This window comes from Rhinichthys klamathensis, unplaced genomic scaffold, assembly GCF_029890125.1.
Source record: "Rhinichthys klamathensis goyatoka isolate OS25496 unplaced genomic scaffold, OSU_Roscu_1.1 h1tg000121l_1, whole genome shotgun sequence".
Classification (NCBI taxonomy): Eukaryota; Metazoa; Chordata; class Actinopteri; order Cypriniformes; family Leuciscidae; genus Rhinichthys; species Rhinichthys klamathensis.
Genome location: NW_026606658.1, coordinates 5,122,724 through 5,140,941, shown reverse-complemented (window position 1 = coordinate 5,140,941; position 18,218 = coordinate 5,122,724). Strand labels below are relative to the sequence as shown.

Here is an 18,218-nt window from a genome sequence, read left to right as displayed (position 1 = left end):
AATTATCATACTGTCTATACTGTAGCTGAAGCATTCAACAGCATAAAAAAATTAGATAGATAGAAAGATAGATAGATCAGACCATTCCAGAATCATCCCTCTCTTGTGCTGTACATGCCCAAAAAGAGGATGTGAGAACAAAGCGAAAGGGTGAAGAAAAAGTTATCAAATCATACAAATTTTATTCTCCCTACTTTAGAGGAATCCTTGATAATCACTTTATAGTCGCTGTAAGTAACAGTACTGGACAGGGATGAGTGAGCAGAATTATGCTCCAGGGTTTTTTCATGTTTCCTTTTTGTTCAGTCGCAACATACTTAAAAGAGCTAAATCAAATCACGGATCCAGTGAAGTCAAACTAACTTCTTATCAGCCGTTAGACAGGAATTCTATTAGCAAGTCCCCTCTAGATTAGCTCATCATGTGTGAGAGACTGTAGCACCGCAGCTGATTCTCCAAAGGATTTAGCATTTTGCATCCTGAGTGCGCTGTTGTAAATGGGGCGCTTCTTTCAACCCTCTAGGGCGCTTCATTCAAAAGCCAAGTCCAGCACTAACAGATCTGTCTGAGCTTTTCCAAAATGGGCTCAGCGATGGATGTGCTCATTTTCAGCTGGATCAGGCCAGCCAGGTGTGTGGGAGCAAAAGGTCCGGGCTTCATCTCGCAATAGAGACTTAATGAAAAATAAAAATGGGCTATTATACTAATCCTGTGAACGCAACACAATGCAGGAGAGAGGATTGGCTAAATGAGTTCTGTGTCAGTGGCATCTGACAGGGGAGAAACTTAATATTCACTTAATATTCAACAATATTATTGATCTGACTGTACTGGCGATGCAGTATGAGAACTGAACTGAGCTGGACGATGACATTAATTTTTTTGCAGATCTGATTTATAGATTAAATGAACTAATTCAATAATTGATAATCTTGACACCAGAACTGAATCAACACTGAACTGACTTCAGTTGAACAACATGCATAATTTTCCTGTTATCACTGTAACAGGAGCGCTATATAAATAAAGCGCTATATAAATAAAGGTGACTTGACTGTTTCCTTGAGAATTAAAGGGAGAGTTTGGCCAAAATTTAAAAAAGGTTATTTTTGTGTTATTTACTCGCCCTCATGTCATTCCAAAACTGTATGACTTTCTTTTTTGAGTGGAACTCAAAAGAAGATGTTTTGAATAAGATTGGGGTCAAAAACAAGATTAGACCCCATTGACTTTCATTGTATAGAGATTTTTCTAAATATCTTTGTGTTTAGCAGAAGATTGAGTCAGAAAGGTTTGGAATGAGGGAGAGTTCATTTTTGGATGAACTATTCCTTTAAGTCTACCGTCCTGGAAGGCAGGTCGCTCCACGACCTCAGAGGCTCTACTTAATATCAGTTTGGAAAGGGTCTTGCAGACTCCTCCAGAGATTAGGTGTTTAATTTAAGCCTGCAGTTGAGTTCTAAATTCCCCCCCCCTTCATGCACATTCTCATCCCACTGCGACTTAAGTGACACGAAAGGCTCTTAATTTAGCTATATATATATTTATATATATACTTTTTGCTCTGAAATCTGGAAGTGGTTCACAGTTGTGAGCTCAGGGCTTACTTTACCGTATCCTGAGACAACCTTACTGAAATAATTAATACACATTTTAATCATGTACTTATTTTTGAAGTCTCTAATCATATCTCACTTTTTTCTATTCGTGAAGAGTCTAATCATATCTCATTTTAAAATGTGTAGAAGTATCTAAACTACTGCAGGGTTATTCTGTGCCTTTCTTTCTAAAAGTACTTTTCTGTACGATTTGATATAGTCTGTCAGATAGATAATGCGTTAAGTGTTAATAAATTGCATTCTGCCATCTCAAGCTAAATTAATACATTTTAATACATGTTTTAATATAATTATCCTTTCATAAATGTAACGAGGTTGACAGTAACATGACAGTTTGACCATATACTGTACACTACCGTTTAAACGGTTGGGTCAGTAAGATATATATATTTTTTAAAGAAATTAATATTTTTATTCAGCAAGGATGCATTAAGTGGATCAAAAGTGACTTATACATTGCTACAAAAATAAATGCTGTTCATTTGAACTTTGTATTCATCAAAGAATCCTTAAAAAAAATATGTTTCACGGTTTCCACAAAAATATAAAGCAGCACAACTGTTTTCAATTTTGATAATAATAAGAAATGTTTCTTGCGTATCAAATCAACATATTATAATTCATTCTGAAGGATCATGTGACACTGACGACTGTAAAATCAGAAAGATGTTGTAAACATGTGAAGACAGCAGGACTGTGTTTTGGCATCAGCTATTTGTTGTTGAAATCATTTTATTACTTATGTAAATGAGAAACATTAATGGCACCTGTTTGGTGGAATCACCCTTCAGTGTAGCTAACAATAGAGAAATAATTCTCTCTATGCATGATTGTTTGAGTTTTAAATGGATAGATGGGCTCATAATGAAGCATTTGTTTAGCCTATAAACAGCCTCCGGTGTCACCTGTCCTGTTAGCATACCATGACTTTTTTTTTCTTCGTTTTTATCTCTTTTTTTCCTTATTCAGCTGCCATTAGTGCTGTTTTACATAGCGGTGTCTGTGTTGCTTGTCTGCCGGAGCACCTGTTCTGAGAGTGTTGTGATTTTTCTCATTAGGACGAGAGCAATAAGCCGCTGTCCGCATTAAGCCTTATCAGAGCTCATTTGAATAAACAGCCCGTGTCCTTGACTGAAGCTGGGCCAGAACTGCTGCCGGTAATTATCCATGCCATGCCACCTTTGTCCCCCCTCTGGCCCGGGTCACGTGGCTTCCCTTCCTTCATTCATTTATTTCCTCTGCCAGCCAACTTGATCAAATCCAGATTTTATGGTGATTGCGGCACTTAAAAAGCCATTTTTCAGCTGTCTTCCCTCATACCAGCTGTGAATGCAATCATTACTGATAGAAATACCTTCAGATAAAAAAGAATAAATGGTGAAGAAAAACAGAAAGGAACTAATGGGGCATGCCAATGTTTCTTTTACTTATTTGCATAATCAAAATATCTATTTTATTACTGAAACTGCAGAACAGTGTGGCTTTTCTTTCTTTCTTTCTTTCTTTCTTTCTTTCTTTCTTTCTTTCTTTCTTTCTTTCTTTCTTTCTTTCTTTCTTTCTTTCTTTCTTTCTTTCTTTGTCCTTCATCCCTCTTTTCTTTTCTTCCATCCATTGTTTCCTTTGCTTTCATTTAACCATTCATTTTCATTTTCCCTTTCATTTTTATTTTCTCCCTTCCATTCTTCATTCTGTCTGTTCTTTTTCCTCCCTGACTTCCCTCCTTCCTGTCTTCCCCTCCATTTCATTTAGTTTCCATCCTTCCTTTCTACCATTTTCTGTCCTTTTTTCCTTCCTTACTTCCTTCCTTACTTCCTTCCTTTCTTCTTTCTTTCTTTCTTTCTTTCTTTCTTTCTTTCTTTCTTTCTTTCTTTCTTTCTTTCTTTCTTTCTTTCTTTCTTTCTTTCTTTCTTTTTTTCTTTCTTTCTTTCTTTCTTTCTTTCTTTCTTTCTTTCTTTCTTTCTTTCTTTCTTTTTTTCTTTCTTTCTTTCTTTCTTTCTTTCTTTCTTTCTTTCTTTCTTTCTTTCTTTCTTTCTTTCTTTCTTTCTTTCTTCATTTGTCCTTCATCCCTCTTTTCTTTTCTTCCATCCATTGTTTCCTTCCTTTCTTTTGCTTTCATTTAACCATTCATTTTCATTTTCCCTTTCATTTTTATTTTCTCCCTTCCATTCTTCATTCTGTCTGTTCTTTTTCCTCCCGGACTTCCCTCCTTCCTGTCTTCCCCTCCATTTCATTTAATTTCCATCCTTCCTTTCTACCATTTTCTGTCCTTTTTTCCTTCCTTACTTCCTTTCTTTCTTTCTTTCTTTCTTTCTTTCTTTCTTTCTTTCTTTCTTTCTTTCTTTCTTTCTTTCTTTCTTCATTTGTCCTTCATCCCTCTTTTCTTTTCTTCCATCCATTGTTTCCTTCCTTTCTTTTGCTTTCATTTAACCATTCATTTTCATTTTCCCTTTCATTTTTATTTTCTCCCTTCCATTCTTCATTCTGTCTGTTCTTTTTCCTCCCGGACTTCCCTTCTTCCTGTCTTCCCCTCCATTTCATTTACTTCCTCCTTTCTTCTTGTCTTTCCTTCCTTCTTTCATTCCTTTTTTGTATTTTCCTTCCTTCTTTACCGTTTTCCTCTCTTTTTCTTTCCATTTCCATTCTTCTTTTCTACCTTCCATTTCCTGTCATTTTTCTTCTTTTCTTTCCTCCTGTATTTTCGCTTCTTTCATATTTCAACCTTCTTCTGCTTTAATTTTCATTCCCTCCAAGTCCTTCCATCCACTCTTCCTTCCTTCCTTTTAATTGTTCCTCCTTTTTATTCATCTTTCTTTTTTCCTCTCTTGTCATGTTCATATAGTAGTAGTCAATTAGTATGATAAGACAAATAATTACCAACAAAACATTAAGTCTTGATGAGCTTTAACTGAGAAAGACAACCATTACATTATTTGTGGAAACCGATTGGGGAATGCTGGCTCAAGGATAAATATGTTTCCATATTCATTTATGGTAATTTATGCACTTTAAGACACAGAACTGTGTCTGTTCACTTCTGTGCACATGGATCTAAGAGCATTACCTTGAGTAACCCCAAAATTAACTATGTTTGGTATGCAATATTACCATACTGCTTACTTTGCAGTAAGTATACATTATGCAGCAGTATGATAAACATTGTAATGATTCATATACAAAAAAATGCCTAGAGCATGAAGTGCAGTATAATATGCATGCTTCATACTTCAAAAATAGAGTGTAATATGGACCTTTGTTGTTCTGAATGGTTGTTTAATGCTTGAAATTAGATCAGTAACACCTATTAAACTGAAATAGCCATTATCTTTGTGTGCCTGTGATGTTGCAGCACTTTCACTCTATGCTGGAAGAGACCAAAACAGCACCGTAATTCTAGTCTGGTGTGCATCCGTGTGATGAAATGGCAGCTACGTCATCTCCTCTCTCACAATACAAAATGTTGCGGCAAGTGTGAAGACAGCTGTTGGGGGAAACAAAATGCAACAACATAAATAAACCTTAAATAGTTAACCTACACTGGCATATGTCTGTAGCGTGTTTGTTAAAGGTCTACCTATATTTAGCATTTAATATCTGTCTGGAGCAGGACAAATATGATCTGGAATGAAGCTGGAGTGTTTTTTTAACTTGACAATCCAGGTGGGCCGTGATTTCCTGGTCACAGAGTGGCTGCTGCGTACAAAGTGCTGGAGGAAACGCAAACATCTGCAGGAACTGGCTTGTTTACAGTAGGGATTAATGGACTGGGTTGGAACTAGAAGCTGCATGGAAGAGTCCCAGTGGGCCATTATAGCCCGGCTGTTCCTGTCACACAACTGTGTGGATGCAGATGCAGATGTATCTTCAAAGGATACATTCCTCAAGTTTTATTCAATTAAATTGCATTTAACATTCTTGTGTAGTGCAAAATCTAAATTTTAGATTTAATCTGAGATTGCTGACTTAAATGTAACAGATCACGGAAAACATTTTTTGAGTTCTGACAACTTATTTGGTTTACAGTGTGGGACGCCTTGTTCCCTGTTTTTGAAAGTGCACACAAACACTCAAACCACTCCCAGGCTCTTGGCTGGAACATTCCCATGACATCCTTCATTCAATTGACCATCATTCGCCCGAGTCCTTTCCCTCAGTGCCGTCTGCTTGACTGAATATCTAGTCTTAGGAAGCCGCCCTGACAGTCTTACCTCCCCATAACCCTATAGAGGGGTATGCAACCTGTCTCTTCTCCTCTCACACCTGTCATAATCTGCAGAGGTTCAGTGACCCAGATTATAAGACCACGTTCCCTGTCAGTCGACCCCTTGCCCTCGCGTGCCTTACGGCCTGTGCTGTTCTGCTGGTGGTAGAGGGACCCTTCTCTCTGGAAGATGAGAGGTGTGTGCTAGTCACCATCGCGTAACCTCCTGGTCTCATAATCAAGGAATTATTTATTTAAATTTAGGGTCAGGTGTTGTCAAACATGTATGCACTCTTTTGCGGAAAATAACGTTTTTATGGACATCTGAAAAGAGTCTAGTTGTTAGCGCACAACATGTTTTAGTAATGGACTTTGGTGCTCATTTCTGATTCATATTGTGTCCTCATTTTTGTCTCTTAACAAGTAGTATGAAAGGAGTGCTTTCATGTTTTTTTTGGCACTACAACGTATGTTCCACTAAAAATCATCTTTATCCGTCGCTTTTTCGCTTTGGGTTGTAAAATTTCCATACATTTTGGGGTTTTATCTGCTTTATTTGTTTAAAGTTACCTTTCCAGCAGAGGTCCGGGCAATACTTTTTCTGGAATAGATATAAATGTCCATATGGACAGCAGTGGTAATTTGTAAAAAATAAATAAAAATAAATAAAAATAGTAATTAAAGGAGAACTCCGGCGCAAAATGAACCTCATTTTGGTCTAATAAAACCAATGGTCTAATAAAACATTGGTACCTAGTCAACCGTTCTCTGAGATTTGTTTTCATGATAATCGAATGTAAAGAGTTTTATCTCTAAAAACTGTTTAGCGTATAACGCTAGTAATGGGGGCATTTAATAAGTAAAAAGAAATCGCTAGTTTATACCACTAACAAGGCTCAAAATAGCCCCACACAAACACAGTAACAAAATGAGGGCCCCTACATGCAAAACGAAGCATTGAGAACTTTATAAGCGTACAGACCGTTTAATAAGAAGATATTTTATAAAGACAGTCCACTTCGTGTATACAGACAGGAGCCATCTTTGGGAAACAGTCTCGACTAGTCAAACCACGAACACCATTCATTCAGTTCAGAAGTTCACTGAACTTCATACAGTTCAGCTCACTTAGCACGTCGTTCGTGGTTTGACTAGTTTACTGTGTTTGTGTGGGGCTATTTTGAGCCTCGTTAGTGGTATTAACTAGCGATTTCTTTTTACTTATTAAATGCCCCCATTACTAGCGTTATACGCTAAACAGTTTTTAGAGATAAAACTCTTTACATGCGATTATCATGAAAACAAATCTCAGAGAACGGTTGACTAGGTACCAATGTTTTATTAGACCAAAGGTTCATTTTGCGCCGGAGTTCTCCTTTAAGGTAACAATTTTGAGGACAAAGCAGTGGTGTCTGGGATTTTCTTTCTCCACACCAATATGGAAATATTTCTTCAGTCAGGCTAAAACGGATATGAATATTACCAGGTAAGATCAGCTGTTTAATCAGACTATTAGTTTATTGATTTTTACAGTGAGACACCTATGAATGGCACTTAAGTTGGTAACACTTTACAATAAGGTCCCATTAGTTGACATTAGTTAAGACATTAGCTAAAAAGGAACAATACATTTATTACAGTATTTATTAAACTTTGTTAACGTTAGTTAACTGTTCATTGTTAGTTCATGTTTGCTCAGGCCCATTAAATAATATTAACAGATACAACTTTTGATAATGCTGAATTCTAATTTTCTACAGTGTTTTAATGAGAATATCAGTATCTTTTGCTGCTCACCACCATGCCTTCCTTACTTTTGTTAACATAACCGCATCATCTTACTGAAGCTCTTTTTTGAATCAGTAATGCGCCCACTTTATACAGAAACACCATTACCATTAACGTCCCTGTGTGCTTGTGATGTGTACAGCTCCGTTGTTTTAATGTTCTGCACTTAAACTATATACCTTATTAACAAACTATATACCGTATAAACGGCAAAATAGTGCAAGCGATGTCCGCTAATTGGTGACCCTGGTATATTCATCTCAATATACATTCTTTTTGTAAGTTCCTCTCTCCCCAATGAGTTCCTGCCCTCTCTATTCTGGCTTGTGATTATTCTTAAACATAAGGTTCAAATCAAATCTAAAAGAGACTTAAAAAGAAGAGAACATATTGGTTTCAAAGCATTTGGAAACTTGGCTTTGTAAAACTTTCTCTTTGTGTTCATGAATGGACAAAATTGAATATACCATCTCACCTTTATAAAGATTGAATCTCCCACCAAATTTCTGTCTTATTAGAAAGAACCCTTAACATGCCTGTAATATTTTCCTTGGCTCGTTTCCATAGTGGTGAGGTATTAGTATAGTACAGTATGAAACAATGGGAGAGAGGGTAAGAGAACTCTATATGACTTTACAAAGAGAAAAGAGTTCATTAGGACCACTTCTTTTAGAACTCCCACAAAATTAATTACACTCACAACGACCTAACAGAATGTCTGTCGTATTAATGACTGCCCCTAAGGGATGAGGACGAGTGAGAGTATCAGAGACATGAAAATGTGGCTAGCAGGCCTGATCAGGTAGCAGATGCTTGGAGACCCTTCAGTGCCAAAAAGACCCTCTCTCTCATTTTTGTCCTTGTGTTGGCCCATTTCTTATAGCTTTGTTCATTTTTCAGAGCCTGTTTCAAATGTTTACAAATTGTCTTCTGGAAGCTGTCCACTCCACAGCATTTAATGATGACTGATTGGCTGGACTTGCTTTTCCCCCCCGTTCTAATAGATATTAATGAATGAATAGAGGACATAGCCAAAAGCCAATCATATACAAATGTTACCTTTTTTTTTAAATAATAACCAAAAGGTTAATATTGACTAGCTCTTACATTTTAGACTCCATGTTTCCAGTTAATGTCAAAACAGAATAAACCATCAACCACACAACAGCTGTGTTTCATTCCTGAGTGAATAAACATTTTTGAAAGAATCGATTCAGTTTAGTGTGTGATTCATTGATCCACTCATGAAGAAAGTCATTTGGTTTGTTCCAAAATGAATGAATTGTTTGAGTGAATGATTCACTGACTCTGACAGTATTTGTCAGACTGATTCAAACCAATCTTTTTGAACTATTCGTTCGGGAATCAGACTACATTTGCACTGTATGTTTTTGATTCACTAAAAAGAACCGGCTTTAGAGGCTGTTCACTCAAAATGCTATTGTACATCCAACTGCACTGCTTGCTTTTATATAGGTTTTCTATATAAACGTGCACTAGACCAGGGGTGCTCAACCCTGATCAAACACAACTGTACCTGCAAATTAATATCTTTAGGAGCACTTGATAATTGCAATTTGTGTTGGATCAGAACTCTGCAGGTAGGTAGATCTCCAGGCACAGGATTGGGCAACCCTGCACTAGACAGAAATGTTTAACCATTGCGCTAGCGTCTCGCAATCTTTTGTTGTGGCGTTGAAGATTCAGCAGTGCAGGAGATTTGCATTCTATCCGTGCCACTGCCGTCACAGAGTTTAAATATATGTATGTTTCAATTAACCTCTGACTGAAGACCTTTGCCGTTTTTCTTCCTCTGCATAGTGCCGCAAACTCGCCTTCCTCTCAGGAGTTAGGGATGATCGATTGGTCACTGACGTTGAACGGGAGGGGTATGGTGGTGCGTGTGCATCTGTCACTCTGAGTCATCCCAGCCTGCCCACATGGGATTCACACACATAAACACACACACTTACTGCTCGACGCAGCCCCTCTCCTACTCAAGACTATATAGCATCAGAGCCCTCTCCGCAGGATTGCTGACGGAGAGTGTAATTTATCACTGTGCTTAAAGTTGTCTCTGTTTCCATGAGATCCTCGCCATATTTTCACCATGTAAAACGCAGAGTGAGTGCCTTAGCTGGGGACCACACTGCAGAATGCTGCCTATTTAGACTCTGCAGTACATTTATGTGGCATAAACAGTACTTTCCCAAAACCGGTTTTTAGGGTTTTGATTCAGTATCTTGATATTTATGCATTTGTTCCGGGTTTTTTTTTTTTTTTTTTACAGATTTTTTGTTGACTATTATATTGAAAATATTTAATGCAAGAAATGAAATACAGAAAAAAAATAGTTTTTTGTTTTTGTTTATTTAAATCAAATACGCTATGACTACTAAGTAAATATTTCTACCAACCAGAATTAACATTTTAAGAATTAACATTTTTTAAATCTTTTGGTATAATTAAATATTTTAGATATTTGTTCAAATATGCATAAATAATGACTATAAATATATTTAAATCAAATACGCTATATGACTAGTATGAGTAAATATTTCAGATAATTTTTTCAAATGTGCTTCAATAGTATCCAGAATTATCATGAATTAACAAATAATATTTATTTGATCAAATACACTATGACCTTTCAATGGGGAGTGAATTGAGAAAACCTTTATTATTATAATTGTTTTGTATAAAGTAAATGGCGAATAGCTTGGCGAAACCATAATTTGCCATTTGACGAGTATTAATTTTGGACCCTGTGGAACAATGTAGCAATAGGAAATGATTAATAATTCTATTTTTAGAATTCTGTGAAAATTTGTGTTTATGCAACATGAATCATTAAATCAGTTTTAAATCAATTAAACAGTTTGAACTGATTTAAGCAAATGAATCAAACTTAAATTTCAGCAGTAGCAAAAGCTGTATTAGTTAAGTCAAATACGCTATTAAAATGTCTCTCGCAAAAGCAATTTCATATTTAATATATATCGCCCTGCTCTATCCTTCCTTCCTTTCTGTCTTTCTTTCTTTTTTCCTTTCACTCTTTCTCTATCTCTCTCTCTATGCCCTCTCTGCAACTGCGGCACTGACTGCCGGTCCTCACCCATATCCACTCAGCTCATTGTTCAGCAGGTAGCCGATTCATCACTACTAAATAAAATAAGGAAGGGGAGAGAAAAGCGCATACGCCAGCACCAGAATGCAATCTGTCATCCTCCAGCGTCTCTCCTCTCACTCTTTCAGCTCTGCTAAGCTACTCTCTTTCAGCTGTGTTACTAAAGGCCTAGAATTTCCATACGGTGGTGTTTGGGAGTCCTGATAGGTCATAGAACTGGTCTCTCTGTACAGGGTGTGTATGAGTTCGGTTTAGGCCCATTTAATAGTGGATTGGAATGGGACAGTGTCTGTGCTTAATCTGCTTAAGCCTGGTCTCATCTTCCTGCGCTATTAGGCACACAACTTACATCATCGCTTATGTGCCTTTTTCAGCCTTTCCTGGGTGTATCCTAGTGATTTAGTGACCTTGGATTTGACCTCGTCATCTTCATCATCTTCATCTTTACCACCCACCCTCGCCCCCTGCATTAACCCCTAGATTACAGAAAGTTTTGAACTAGATTTGAACTATAGCTCTGAGAGCAGGAACCAACCGACAAGTTTTACTTAATAAATCTGTCAGTTTGAAGGAAATTTCATTAATCAATGTATTCCAAGGAATAAATAAATGCTTTAACTCATTTAAATTACTTATAAATTACATTACAATTTATTTGAATATTTATATTTATTTAAAAATGTATTTCTTTACTCAAGCTACTTTACACATACACAAAAGATTTGCGACTTGACTTGAACAACTGACTCGAGACTTGACTTGACTACCCCACATGACAGCATGAAACAACATTTTACTGTTCTTTCTTTATTCTTTCGTTTATCAATTTGTGCTGCAGTAAACACACCAAGTTGGCATTATTATATGTATATGGAACATGTTTTGGAATAAAGCATTTAATTTATAATGTGATTTACCCCCCACTTTCAATTATTTTACTTCAATGAAAGGTTAGGTTTTTGGGATTCTTTTTAATGAAAGATCAAAAGGATAAACAATGCAGATTTATTTTTAAAGCCATCTTTAATCATATTTACTAGGGGTACCAATAATTCTGACCACATCTGTATATATATTGCTTGCTGTCCATGTTTCCATGTCCTTTTCATGTTTTTGCTGCCATATGCATATAATATCCAAATCTACCAAGTTAATTTGCATCTTGACTAGTGGACGGACACTTTTATATGCATTTTATGACCCTGTCTGTCTCATTTCCACAGATCGGGTTGTTGAGTCAAATGACATGAATGTTGGTCTTTGTGTTGTTTACTGTAACGCTTGTTTTGTTACCGCCGACACTCACTGGAAGACTACATTCATTACCCATCATTGCTTGAGAACCACAGCAAACTACGGCGACTCAAATCAAGTGGTAATGTTATATAGATTGAAAGTAATGGTTTTTGATTGTGAATAAAATTTTAAATAATGATTTAAGTAATACTTTTTGTGCTTTATTAGACATTTTTGAAGTAGAAATCAGTTTTTATATTTAAAAACACTGTTAATTACAATAACTTGCTTAAAGAACTACTGCTAAAAATAGAACAAAAACTTGAGACTTCACTTGGACTTGGACCGGTAGCACTTTATTTTGCAGTCCTGTTCCCCATTATAGTAATTGCAATAATTGGGTAGGTAATAACCCTGAACCAACCCCTAAACCTAACCTTAACCCATGTGGTTACCTTATATTACCAGCACTTTCTTAGTAAACGTACTGTACACCTGTAACAACTCTTGCTTTAGCCTCTATCAATGACAGTGCTAGCACATGAATTTTGTGATTTAATGTACAATCGATCACAAATATAGTACCGGTACTTAATCCACCAATTTAAGTTTCCCAACCTTAATCTTGAATGATGAAAAAACAAAAATGTTGTCTCATTATTTCAACACATTTTATGATTGAAAGGAGAACTTGCAAATATTTATTTAGTGTGTAATATGCAGAAAACGCAAAAATCTGATATTAAAGAAATACAAAAAGCTAAAACAAACAACACATCACATTAAAGAGCATTCATTAGAATTAAACAAGGTATGCGATACAACACATACAACCATAATAGGCTACATCAAGATGGTGCAAATAAACAATGCTCGCAATGCTTTCATTCACTTTTCTTTCTGATACGATCTCCAGTCTTAGTTCAAATTGATTGAAGTTGTTTAAATGAAGGAATATTTCCAGTTTATTATTCAAAAATAAGTGGGTAGATCATGTTAAACGAGCCATATCCGGGATTAAGTGCAAAGATTATAGCGTGCAATTAATATATTGTAGACAGAAATGGGAAATTTAAATTTATTTAATAAAAAAAAAAAAAATTATAATAAAAAATAAGAATTCATTACATTTATATAGCGCTTTTCTCGGCACTCAAAGTGCTTTACATAGAAGGGGAACTCTCCTCAACCACCACTAATGTGCAGCATCCACCTGGATGATGCGACGGCAGCCATAGTGCGCCAGAACTTTTATTGTATATAGTAACAAAGTAACTTATGAACTAATACAGCACCATGTCAAATTTAGTATTTTATTTTAGAGAGAGAGAGAGAGAGTGAGAGAGTTCAAATGAGCAAAAAGCAAGGGCATGCAGGTCGGAGCACATGAGCGCAGAGCTCTTTGAGGATGTGCTGCTGCTGAGAGCAAACCAGGCCAGGCTTAAGAGCTGCAGAGACTAGCAGCAAATCTGCCCTGAGACTGAACTGACAATCATGTAGTGCTGCCACGGGGCTTTCGGGAACAGAGAAGAGAGCTGAGACTCCAGAGCTTTGCTTTGGTATGCATGTTTAAATATGCTTGTGTGTGTGTGTGTGTGTGTGTGTGTATGTGTGACCCTGTGTGTTAGCATTTGAGTTGACATGAGAAAGCCATTTGATGTGTTAAGGATAGGGTGTAATGTTTAATGTAGTAACAGGATGGCATTATCTATCTACATCCTGAGGTAAAGACCCAAAGGACCATTTCATAATACTTAGAGACATAAAGTGGGTGCTTGAAAAAAACTGGGAGTGTTAGAAGGAGAGGGAGATATAGAAGAAAAAAACATTATATAATCCCATTCCACATATTTAGCCCAATCAAAGGGGCTTTAGCGTTCTTTGTTCCTCGGACCTAATGCAGATGCTTTGTATATTAGTTATGAAACACATCTATTTATTTTCCACCAGTCTCAGGGGAGTCCTTTACTTATAGCGATTTGTTTGTGATTATTTCCCTGTTTTTTTGTCTCTGCCTTTTTTCAGAGGAGAGTAGCTTTGGTTAAGAGCTGCACGCACAGGTTAATGCGATGGCTTTCTGAAGTACAAAGGGCAGCAAATGTGTCACCACATGAGGAATCACAGCAGGATGCTATAGATTTCTGTCATCACACACCCTGCGTCCAAATTATGTGTACTTCCCTGCTAGACAATATGCAAAAAGGAGTATGTCATGTAGAACTTTAGAATGCTCAGTATTCATGATATAGGTGAACAATGCATCTGGGAACTGGAAGGATTCTCAAGTGTGCCACCAGTTGACACTTTGCTATCCCATAAAGCCACAGAAGCTGAGGAACAGCAAAATTCAAAAATAAATTGTTAGAAAAAATATGCATGCACAGATTAAAGGACATTTAAAAAAAAATTATAATCTACCATCGTTTTGCAATACATATTGTTCCAAATATAAGACTGTTTTTTTTCTCTTTGCATCTGAAAAATGGGGTCGTTAGAAGATGCCGAACCCAAAAAACTGTCTTAAAAATGCCAAAGAAAAGCTTACCGCGGTCCTAAAAGCGTCCCCTTCAAAGAAATTGACAAGCAAGTGTTTCAGAACGTAGCCGAAAAAAGAAATGAGGGGCTGCCCATAACCAGAGCCATCATTCAGCTGAAGGCACTGGATATTTCCAAAGAGCTGAACATACCCACCAGCGAGGCCCCTCATTTCTTATTTTGGCTATATACTGACACACATGTCTGTCAATTTCTTCTAAGCGGCCGCTTTAAATCAGCGTAAAAATGATGCAGCGTAAACCAGTCTTGCCCCAGCACTTGCCCTCCGACATCAGGGAGAAACTGCTGTCTTTTCAGCGCTATGTGATAGGCCTAAGGAAAATACATTAATATTCCTTGGAACAGATAGGTAATGCGGATCAAACACCTGTGTTTTTTGACATGTCAACATCTGTCACTGTACATAAAAAAGGTGAGAAATCAGTTATTGTGAAAGCTTTTTTTTTTTTAATGGTATGCTGTTAAGTGTTTAGTTTTAAATGTGATTGTTGGTACATTTTGCTAGTATTTGCCATACTTTGAATATAAAAATTAATTAAAATTTGAAAAACTTTCAAATAAAATTATTTTCTTTATAAAATATAAGATTTGGTCCTCAAAAAGCCTTTTTCCAAAAGCTACATCTTGAAAAAATGTGTCATGTAATCAGGGTCGTCTTATATTCAGAATAATACGGTAAATATGAATTCTTTTAAATAATTAAAATAAAAAATAAAAATTCTGCTTTAAACCGCAGCCAACAACACCATGTACTAGTAAGTTTTACTAAAGTTTTATTTTGCTTGGCTTACTTGGATATTCAACAGTTGCTATTCATTCAATGTTTGACCCTATATCTAGGACTAAATGTGCTTTGACGATGATCAAATATGCTTGAGGATTTACTACACGGTGCCTTAGTTTATTATTATCAGTAAGGTATGGACAGGCTATATTGTACACTCGCAAGCCCTACAGAAAATAATAAAGCACAGCTTCCCAAGCTGAGCATGGCATTCCTGCATTGTTAGCAGATAAAACTGATTTCCACACAGAGTGAGATTTTGCTGCTTTTTTGCATTGTTGTCCTTTTTTTGTTGCTTTCCTGAAGAACAATGCTGATCTGTTATGTGTGTGGTCTGCTTGTGTATACGCCCAGTTTTGGATGATGATGATGATATGGGTTTGTGTTCGGGCCCAGTTGGCAGTGCTGGATACATTAGGAAAGGATAAAGCTTTGATCAACCGGGTGTGTGTGTGTGTGTGTTCGGGTCCAGATGGTTGCTTGCGGGTAAAGGTGCAGTCTCGCTGTTTGTTCCACTTTAGTTTTGCAGGTTCTCTACGTCTCGCTCTATATGATGAGTGAGAGTTGTGCCCGGGGCAGGTGAACTCCAAACAACTCTGATCCGCAGCGTGTACCGCATGTCTCGGTTATTCATAGCTTCATATCTCTGCAGCAATCTCCCCCTCTGCGTTCCACACGCATTCTTATTCTTACGCACTTCACCATATCTCTCTCTCTCTCTCGCTCTATCTTTCCCCCCTCCCCTCTCTTCGTTCCCTCTCCGTCTCTCTTCCTCATGTGCGATCGCACCTCTCTATCCCAGACAGTTTGTGTTCCCACATCTCTATTTCTCACTGTCTTCCGCTCCATCCTTTCTCCTCCCTGTCTTCTCATTCTACCGGGATCCGGGTCTGAACCTCTGCCGGAGCCGGGACGGCTACTGGAAGTGCTGGATTCCTGGTCTGCCGAGAGGATTAAGTGGAGTGGACAGCTGGCAGATGATCAGAGTGAGAGCAGCAGCCAAGACTGGCTCATATTTATTGACAGGATTGGAGAATTGTGCAGATATTGGCCGATCGCTGTGGGACGGGGCCAGGAAGCCTCTGGGCTGTTTTTTTGTAATGTGAAAACCTGACCCGAGGGTGAGTGAGAGTTGTTTTTTTCTATGTTGAATTACTTTCTGCTATCCCAGTGTCCTGTGCAGAGGCAACTAAGAAAGTAAGCCATCTGTTGGTATGTTGATTTCACCAAAAAAGTAAAGACTGTGGCTATGTGGCACTTTCAATGTTGTTTAATTTGCATGGATATCCTGAAAAGCCTGACTAATGGAGTTTGTGATGGGATGGAACCTGCTTGTTTGGCCTGAACAATGGAAGCAGACAAAGTGTGTTTGAAAATATTTGCAATGCCGTTTGGTGATGTTTGTGTGGTGCTACGAAAATGTGAAATTGCATTTATGATATTGGAAATATAGGGGGTTTGCTAGTTCTGCTGCTTGGTGGTCATCCATGTTGGTTTTGTGCTGGTCTAGCAGGTGAGCCATAAGCGTGCCCAAAACATCATATATTGCTCTATATATAATATATGACAACCAAAAATACTGGTCAACCAGCATGGTCTTTCTGGTGAAGTTGGATAGCCAAAAAAGTCTTACTGGTAGCTAGTTAAAAAAAAACTGTATTCCAAGGTGGGTAGAATAATCTAAAACACAACATACTGGTCTTTTCATCTGGAATGGTAGTGGTTTCTCTTGGAAATGTGGGTCGTTTATGAGATGTATTTGTTGATGGGCACTTCAGTGTCCACTTGACAGTTCGAATTTCATACACTTTCTCTGGTTGACTTAACCCTTCTGTTCTCTTGACCACAGGTCCTTTGGCATCTTGACATCTTCCGCAGAAGCTTCCGTCAACTGAACACCCACAAGTGCATGGAGGACTCGTGCATCTTCTGCGCTCTGAAGGTGAGTGTTACCAGGTCCTCCCAAAAAGCACCCTGTTGTGCATAGCAAATCAAAAGGTACTTCCTGTTAGTATTGCCTTCTCAGAAAAGTAGCTTGAGGCTACAGGAGTCTCCTAGAGTGCCCAGGCTGCTCTTCTAATGATCCAGCAAGGTAAGGGTAGAGGCTGCTCGGACTAATTGACTTCCTTGCTGACCTTACTGTAGCACATGAATAGAATGGAAATGAGATTCTCAACATCAAGAGCACTGTCTCTCTTTTCGAGGAAGTCTTTTTAATTTCCTGCCTGGCGGCTGATAGAGATGGGAGGTGGAGGAGGAGAGGGAGATATACAGTATGCTGGGAAAAGCAACTTGGGTCTCTTTTTAAATAACAAGCAAAGGCCTCTCACTCAAACAATATCCTGTTCTCTAGTCGCCTTCAGGCTAAAAGTAGCTGTGCTATTTAAAGGTGTCACATACCAGTAAGAAGTCACAAAACTGACATATTTCTTTAAAAGGCTCCTTGTTTTGTGTTAAAAGAAATCTTTGCCGTCAGATTTGTACTTGGCCATTTGTTTCCAAAAATACCAACATTTCTTGTTGGCTGTGTTCATGCCTGAGAGAAAAGGAGAAGTACAAATAGCCTGATGGATCGAGAGGTCTTTTTCTTTCTTTACTTTGTGTCTGATCTAATCTTGTTCTGGTGTTGGGTGATTTTCCACTTTATTTCATGTCCAGGGATCTTGCTCTCTCTGTGCTGAACACTTGGTTCCTCTACAGATGTAAGCATGGGTTCTGCTCCATTGTTTCCAAGGCTACCTGTTACCTTGGCTACTCTGTTCTCTGATAGCTTAGTGTCACGCCCACATGATGTCATAAAGACAGCATGTGCCTTTTGGTCATGGTTTCCTTGGAGTTGGTTGTCTTTAGTTGTGAGATTCGACATAAGTGATTTGTTGGCTATGTTGAATTGTCCAGTATAGGGTGTTG

The 18,218-nt window shown here is 37.7% G+C and overlaps 1 protein-coding gene across 6 annotated transcripts in view; it reads left to right on the top strand.

Annotated features, from left to right (window-relative positions):
- usp54b (ubiquitin specific peptidase 54b) overlaps nt 1-18,218 on the top strand; it is a 139,001-nt gene that overhangs the window by 71,397 nt on the left and 49,386 nt on the right. For all 6 annotated transcript variants that reach the window (XM_056255633.1, XM_056255630.1, XM_056255629.1 and 3 more), the window contains exon 3: nt 17,158-17,250. In XM_056255633.1, the coding sequence (XP_056111608.1) occupies nt 17,158-17,250 (93 nt within the window). The remainder of the gene's footprint in view (nt 1-17,157; nt 17,251-18,218) is intronic.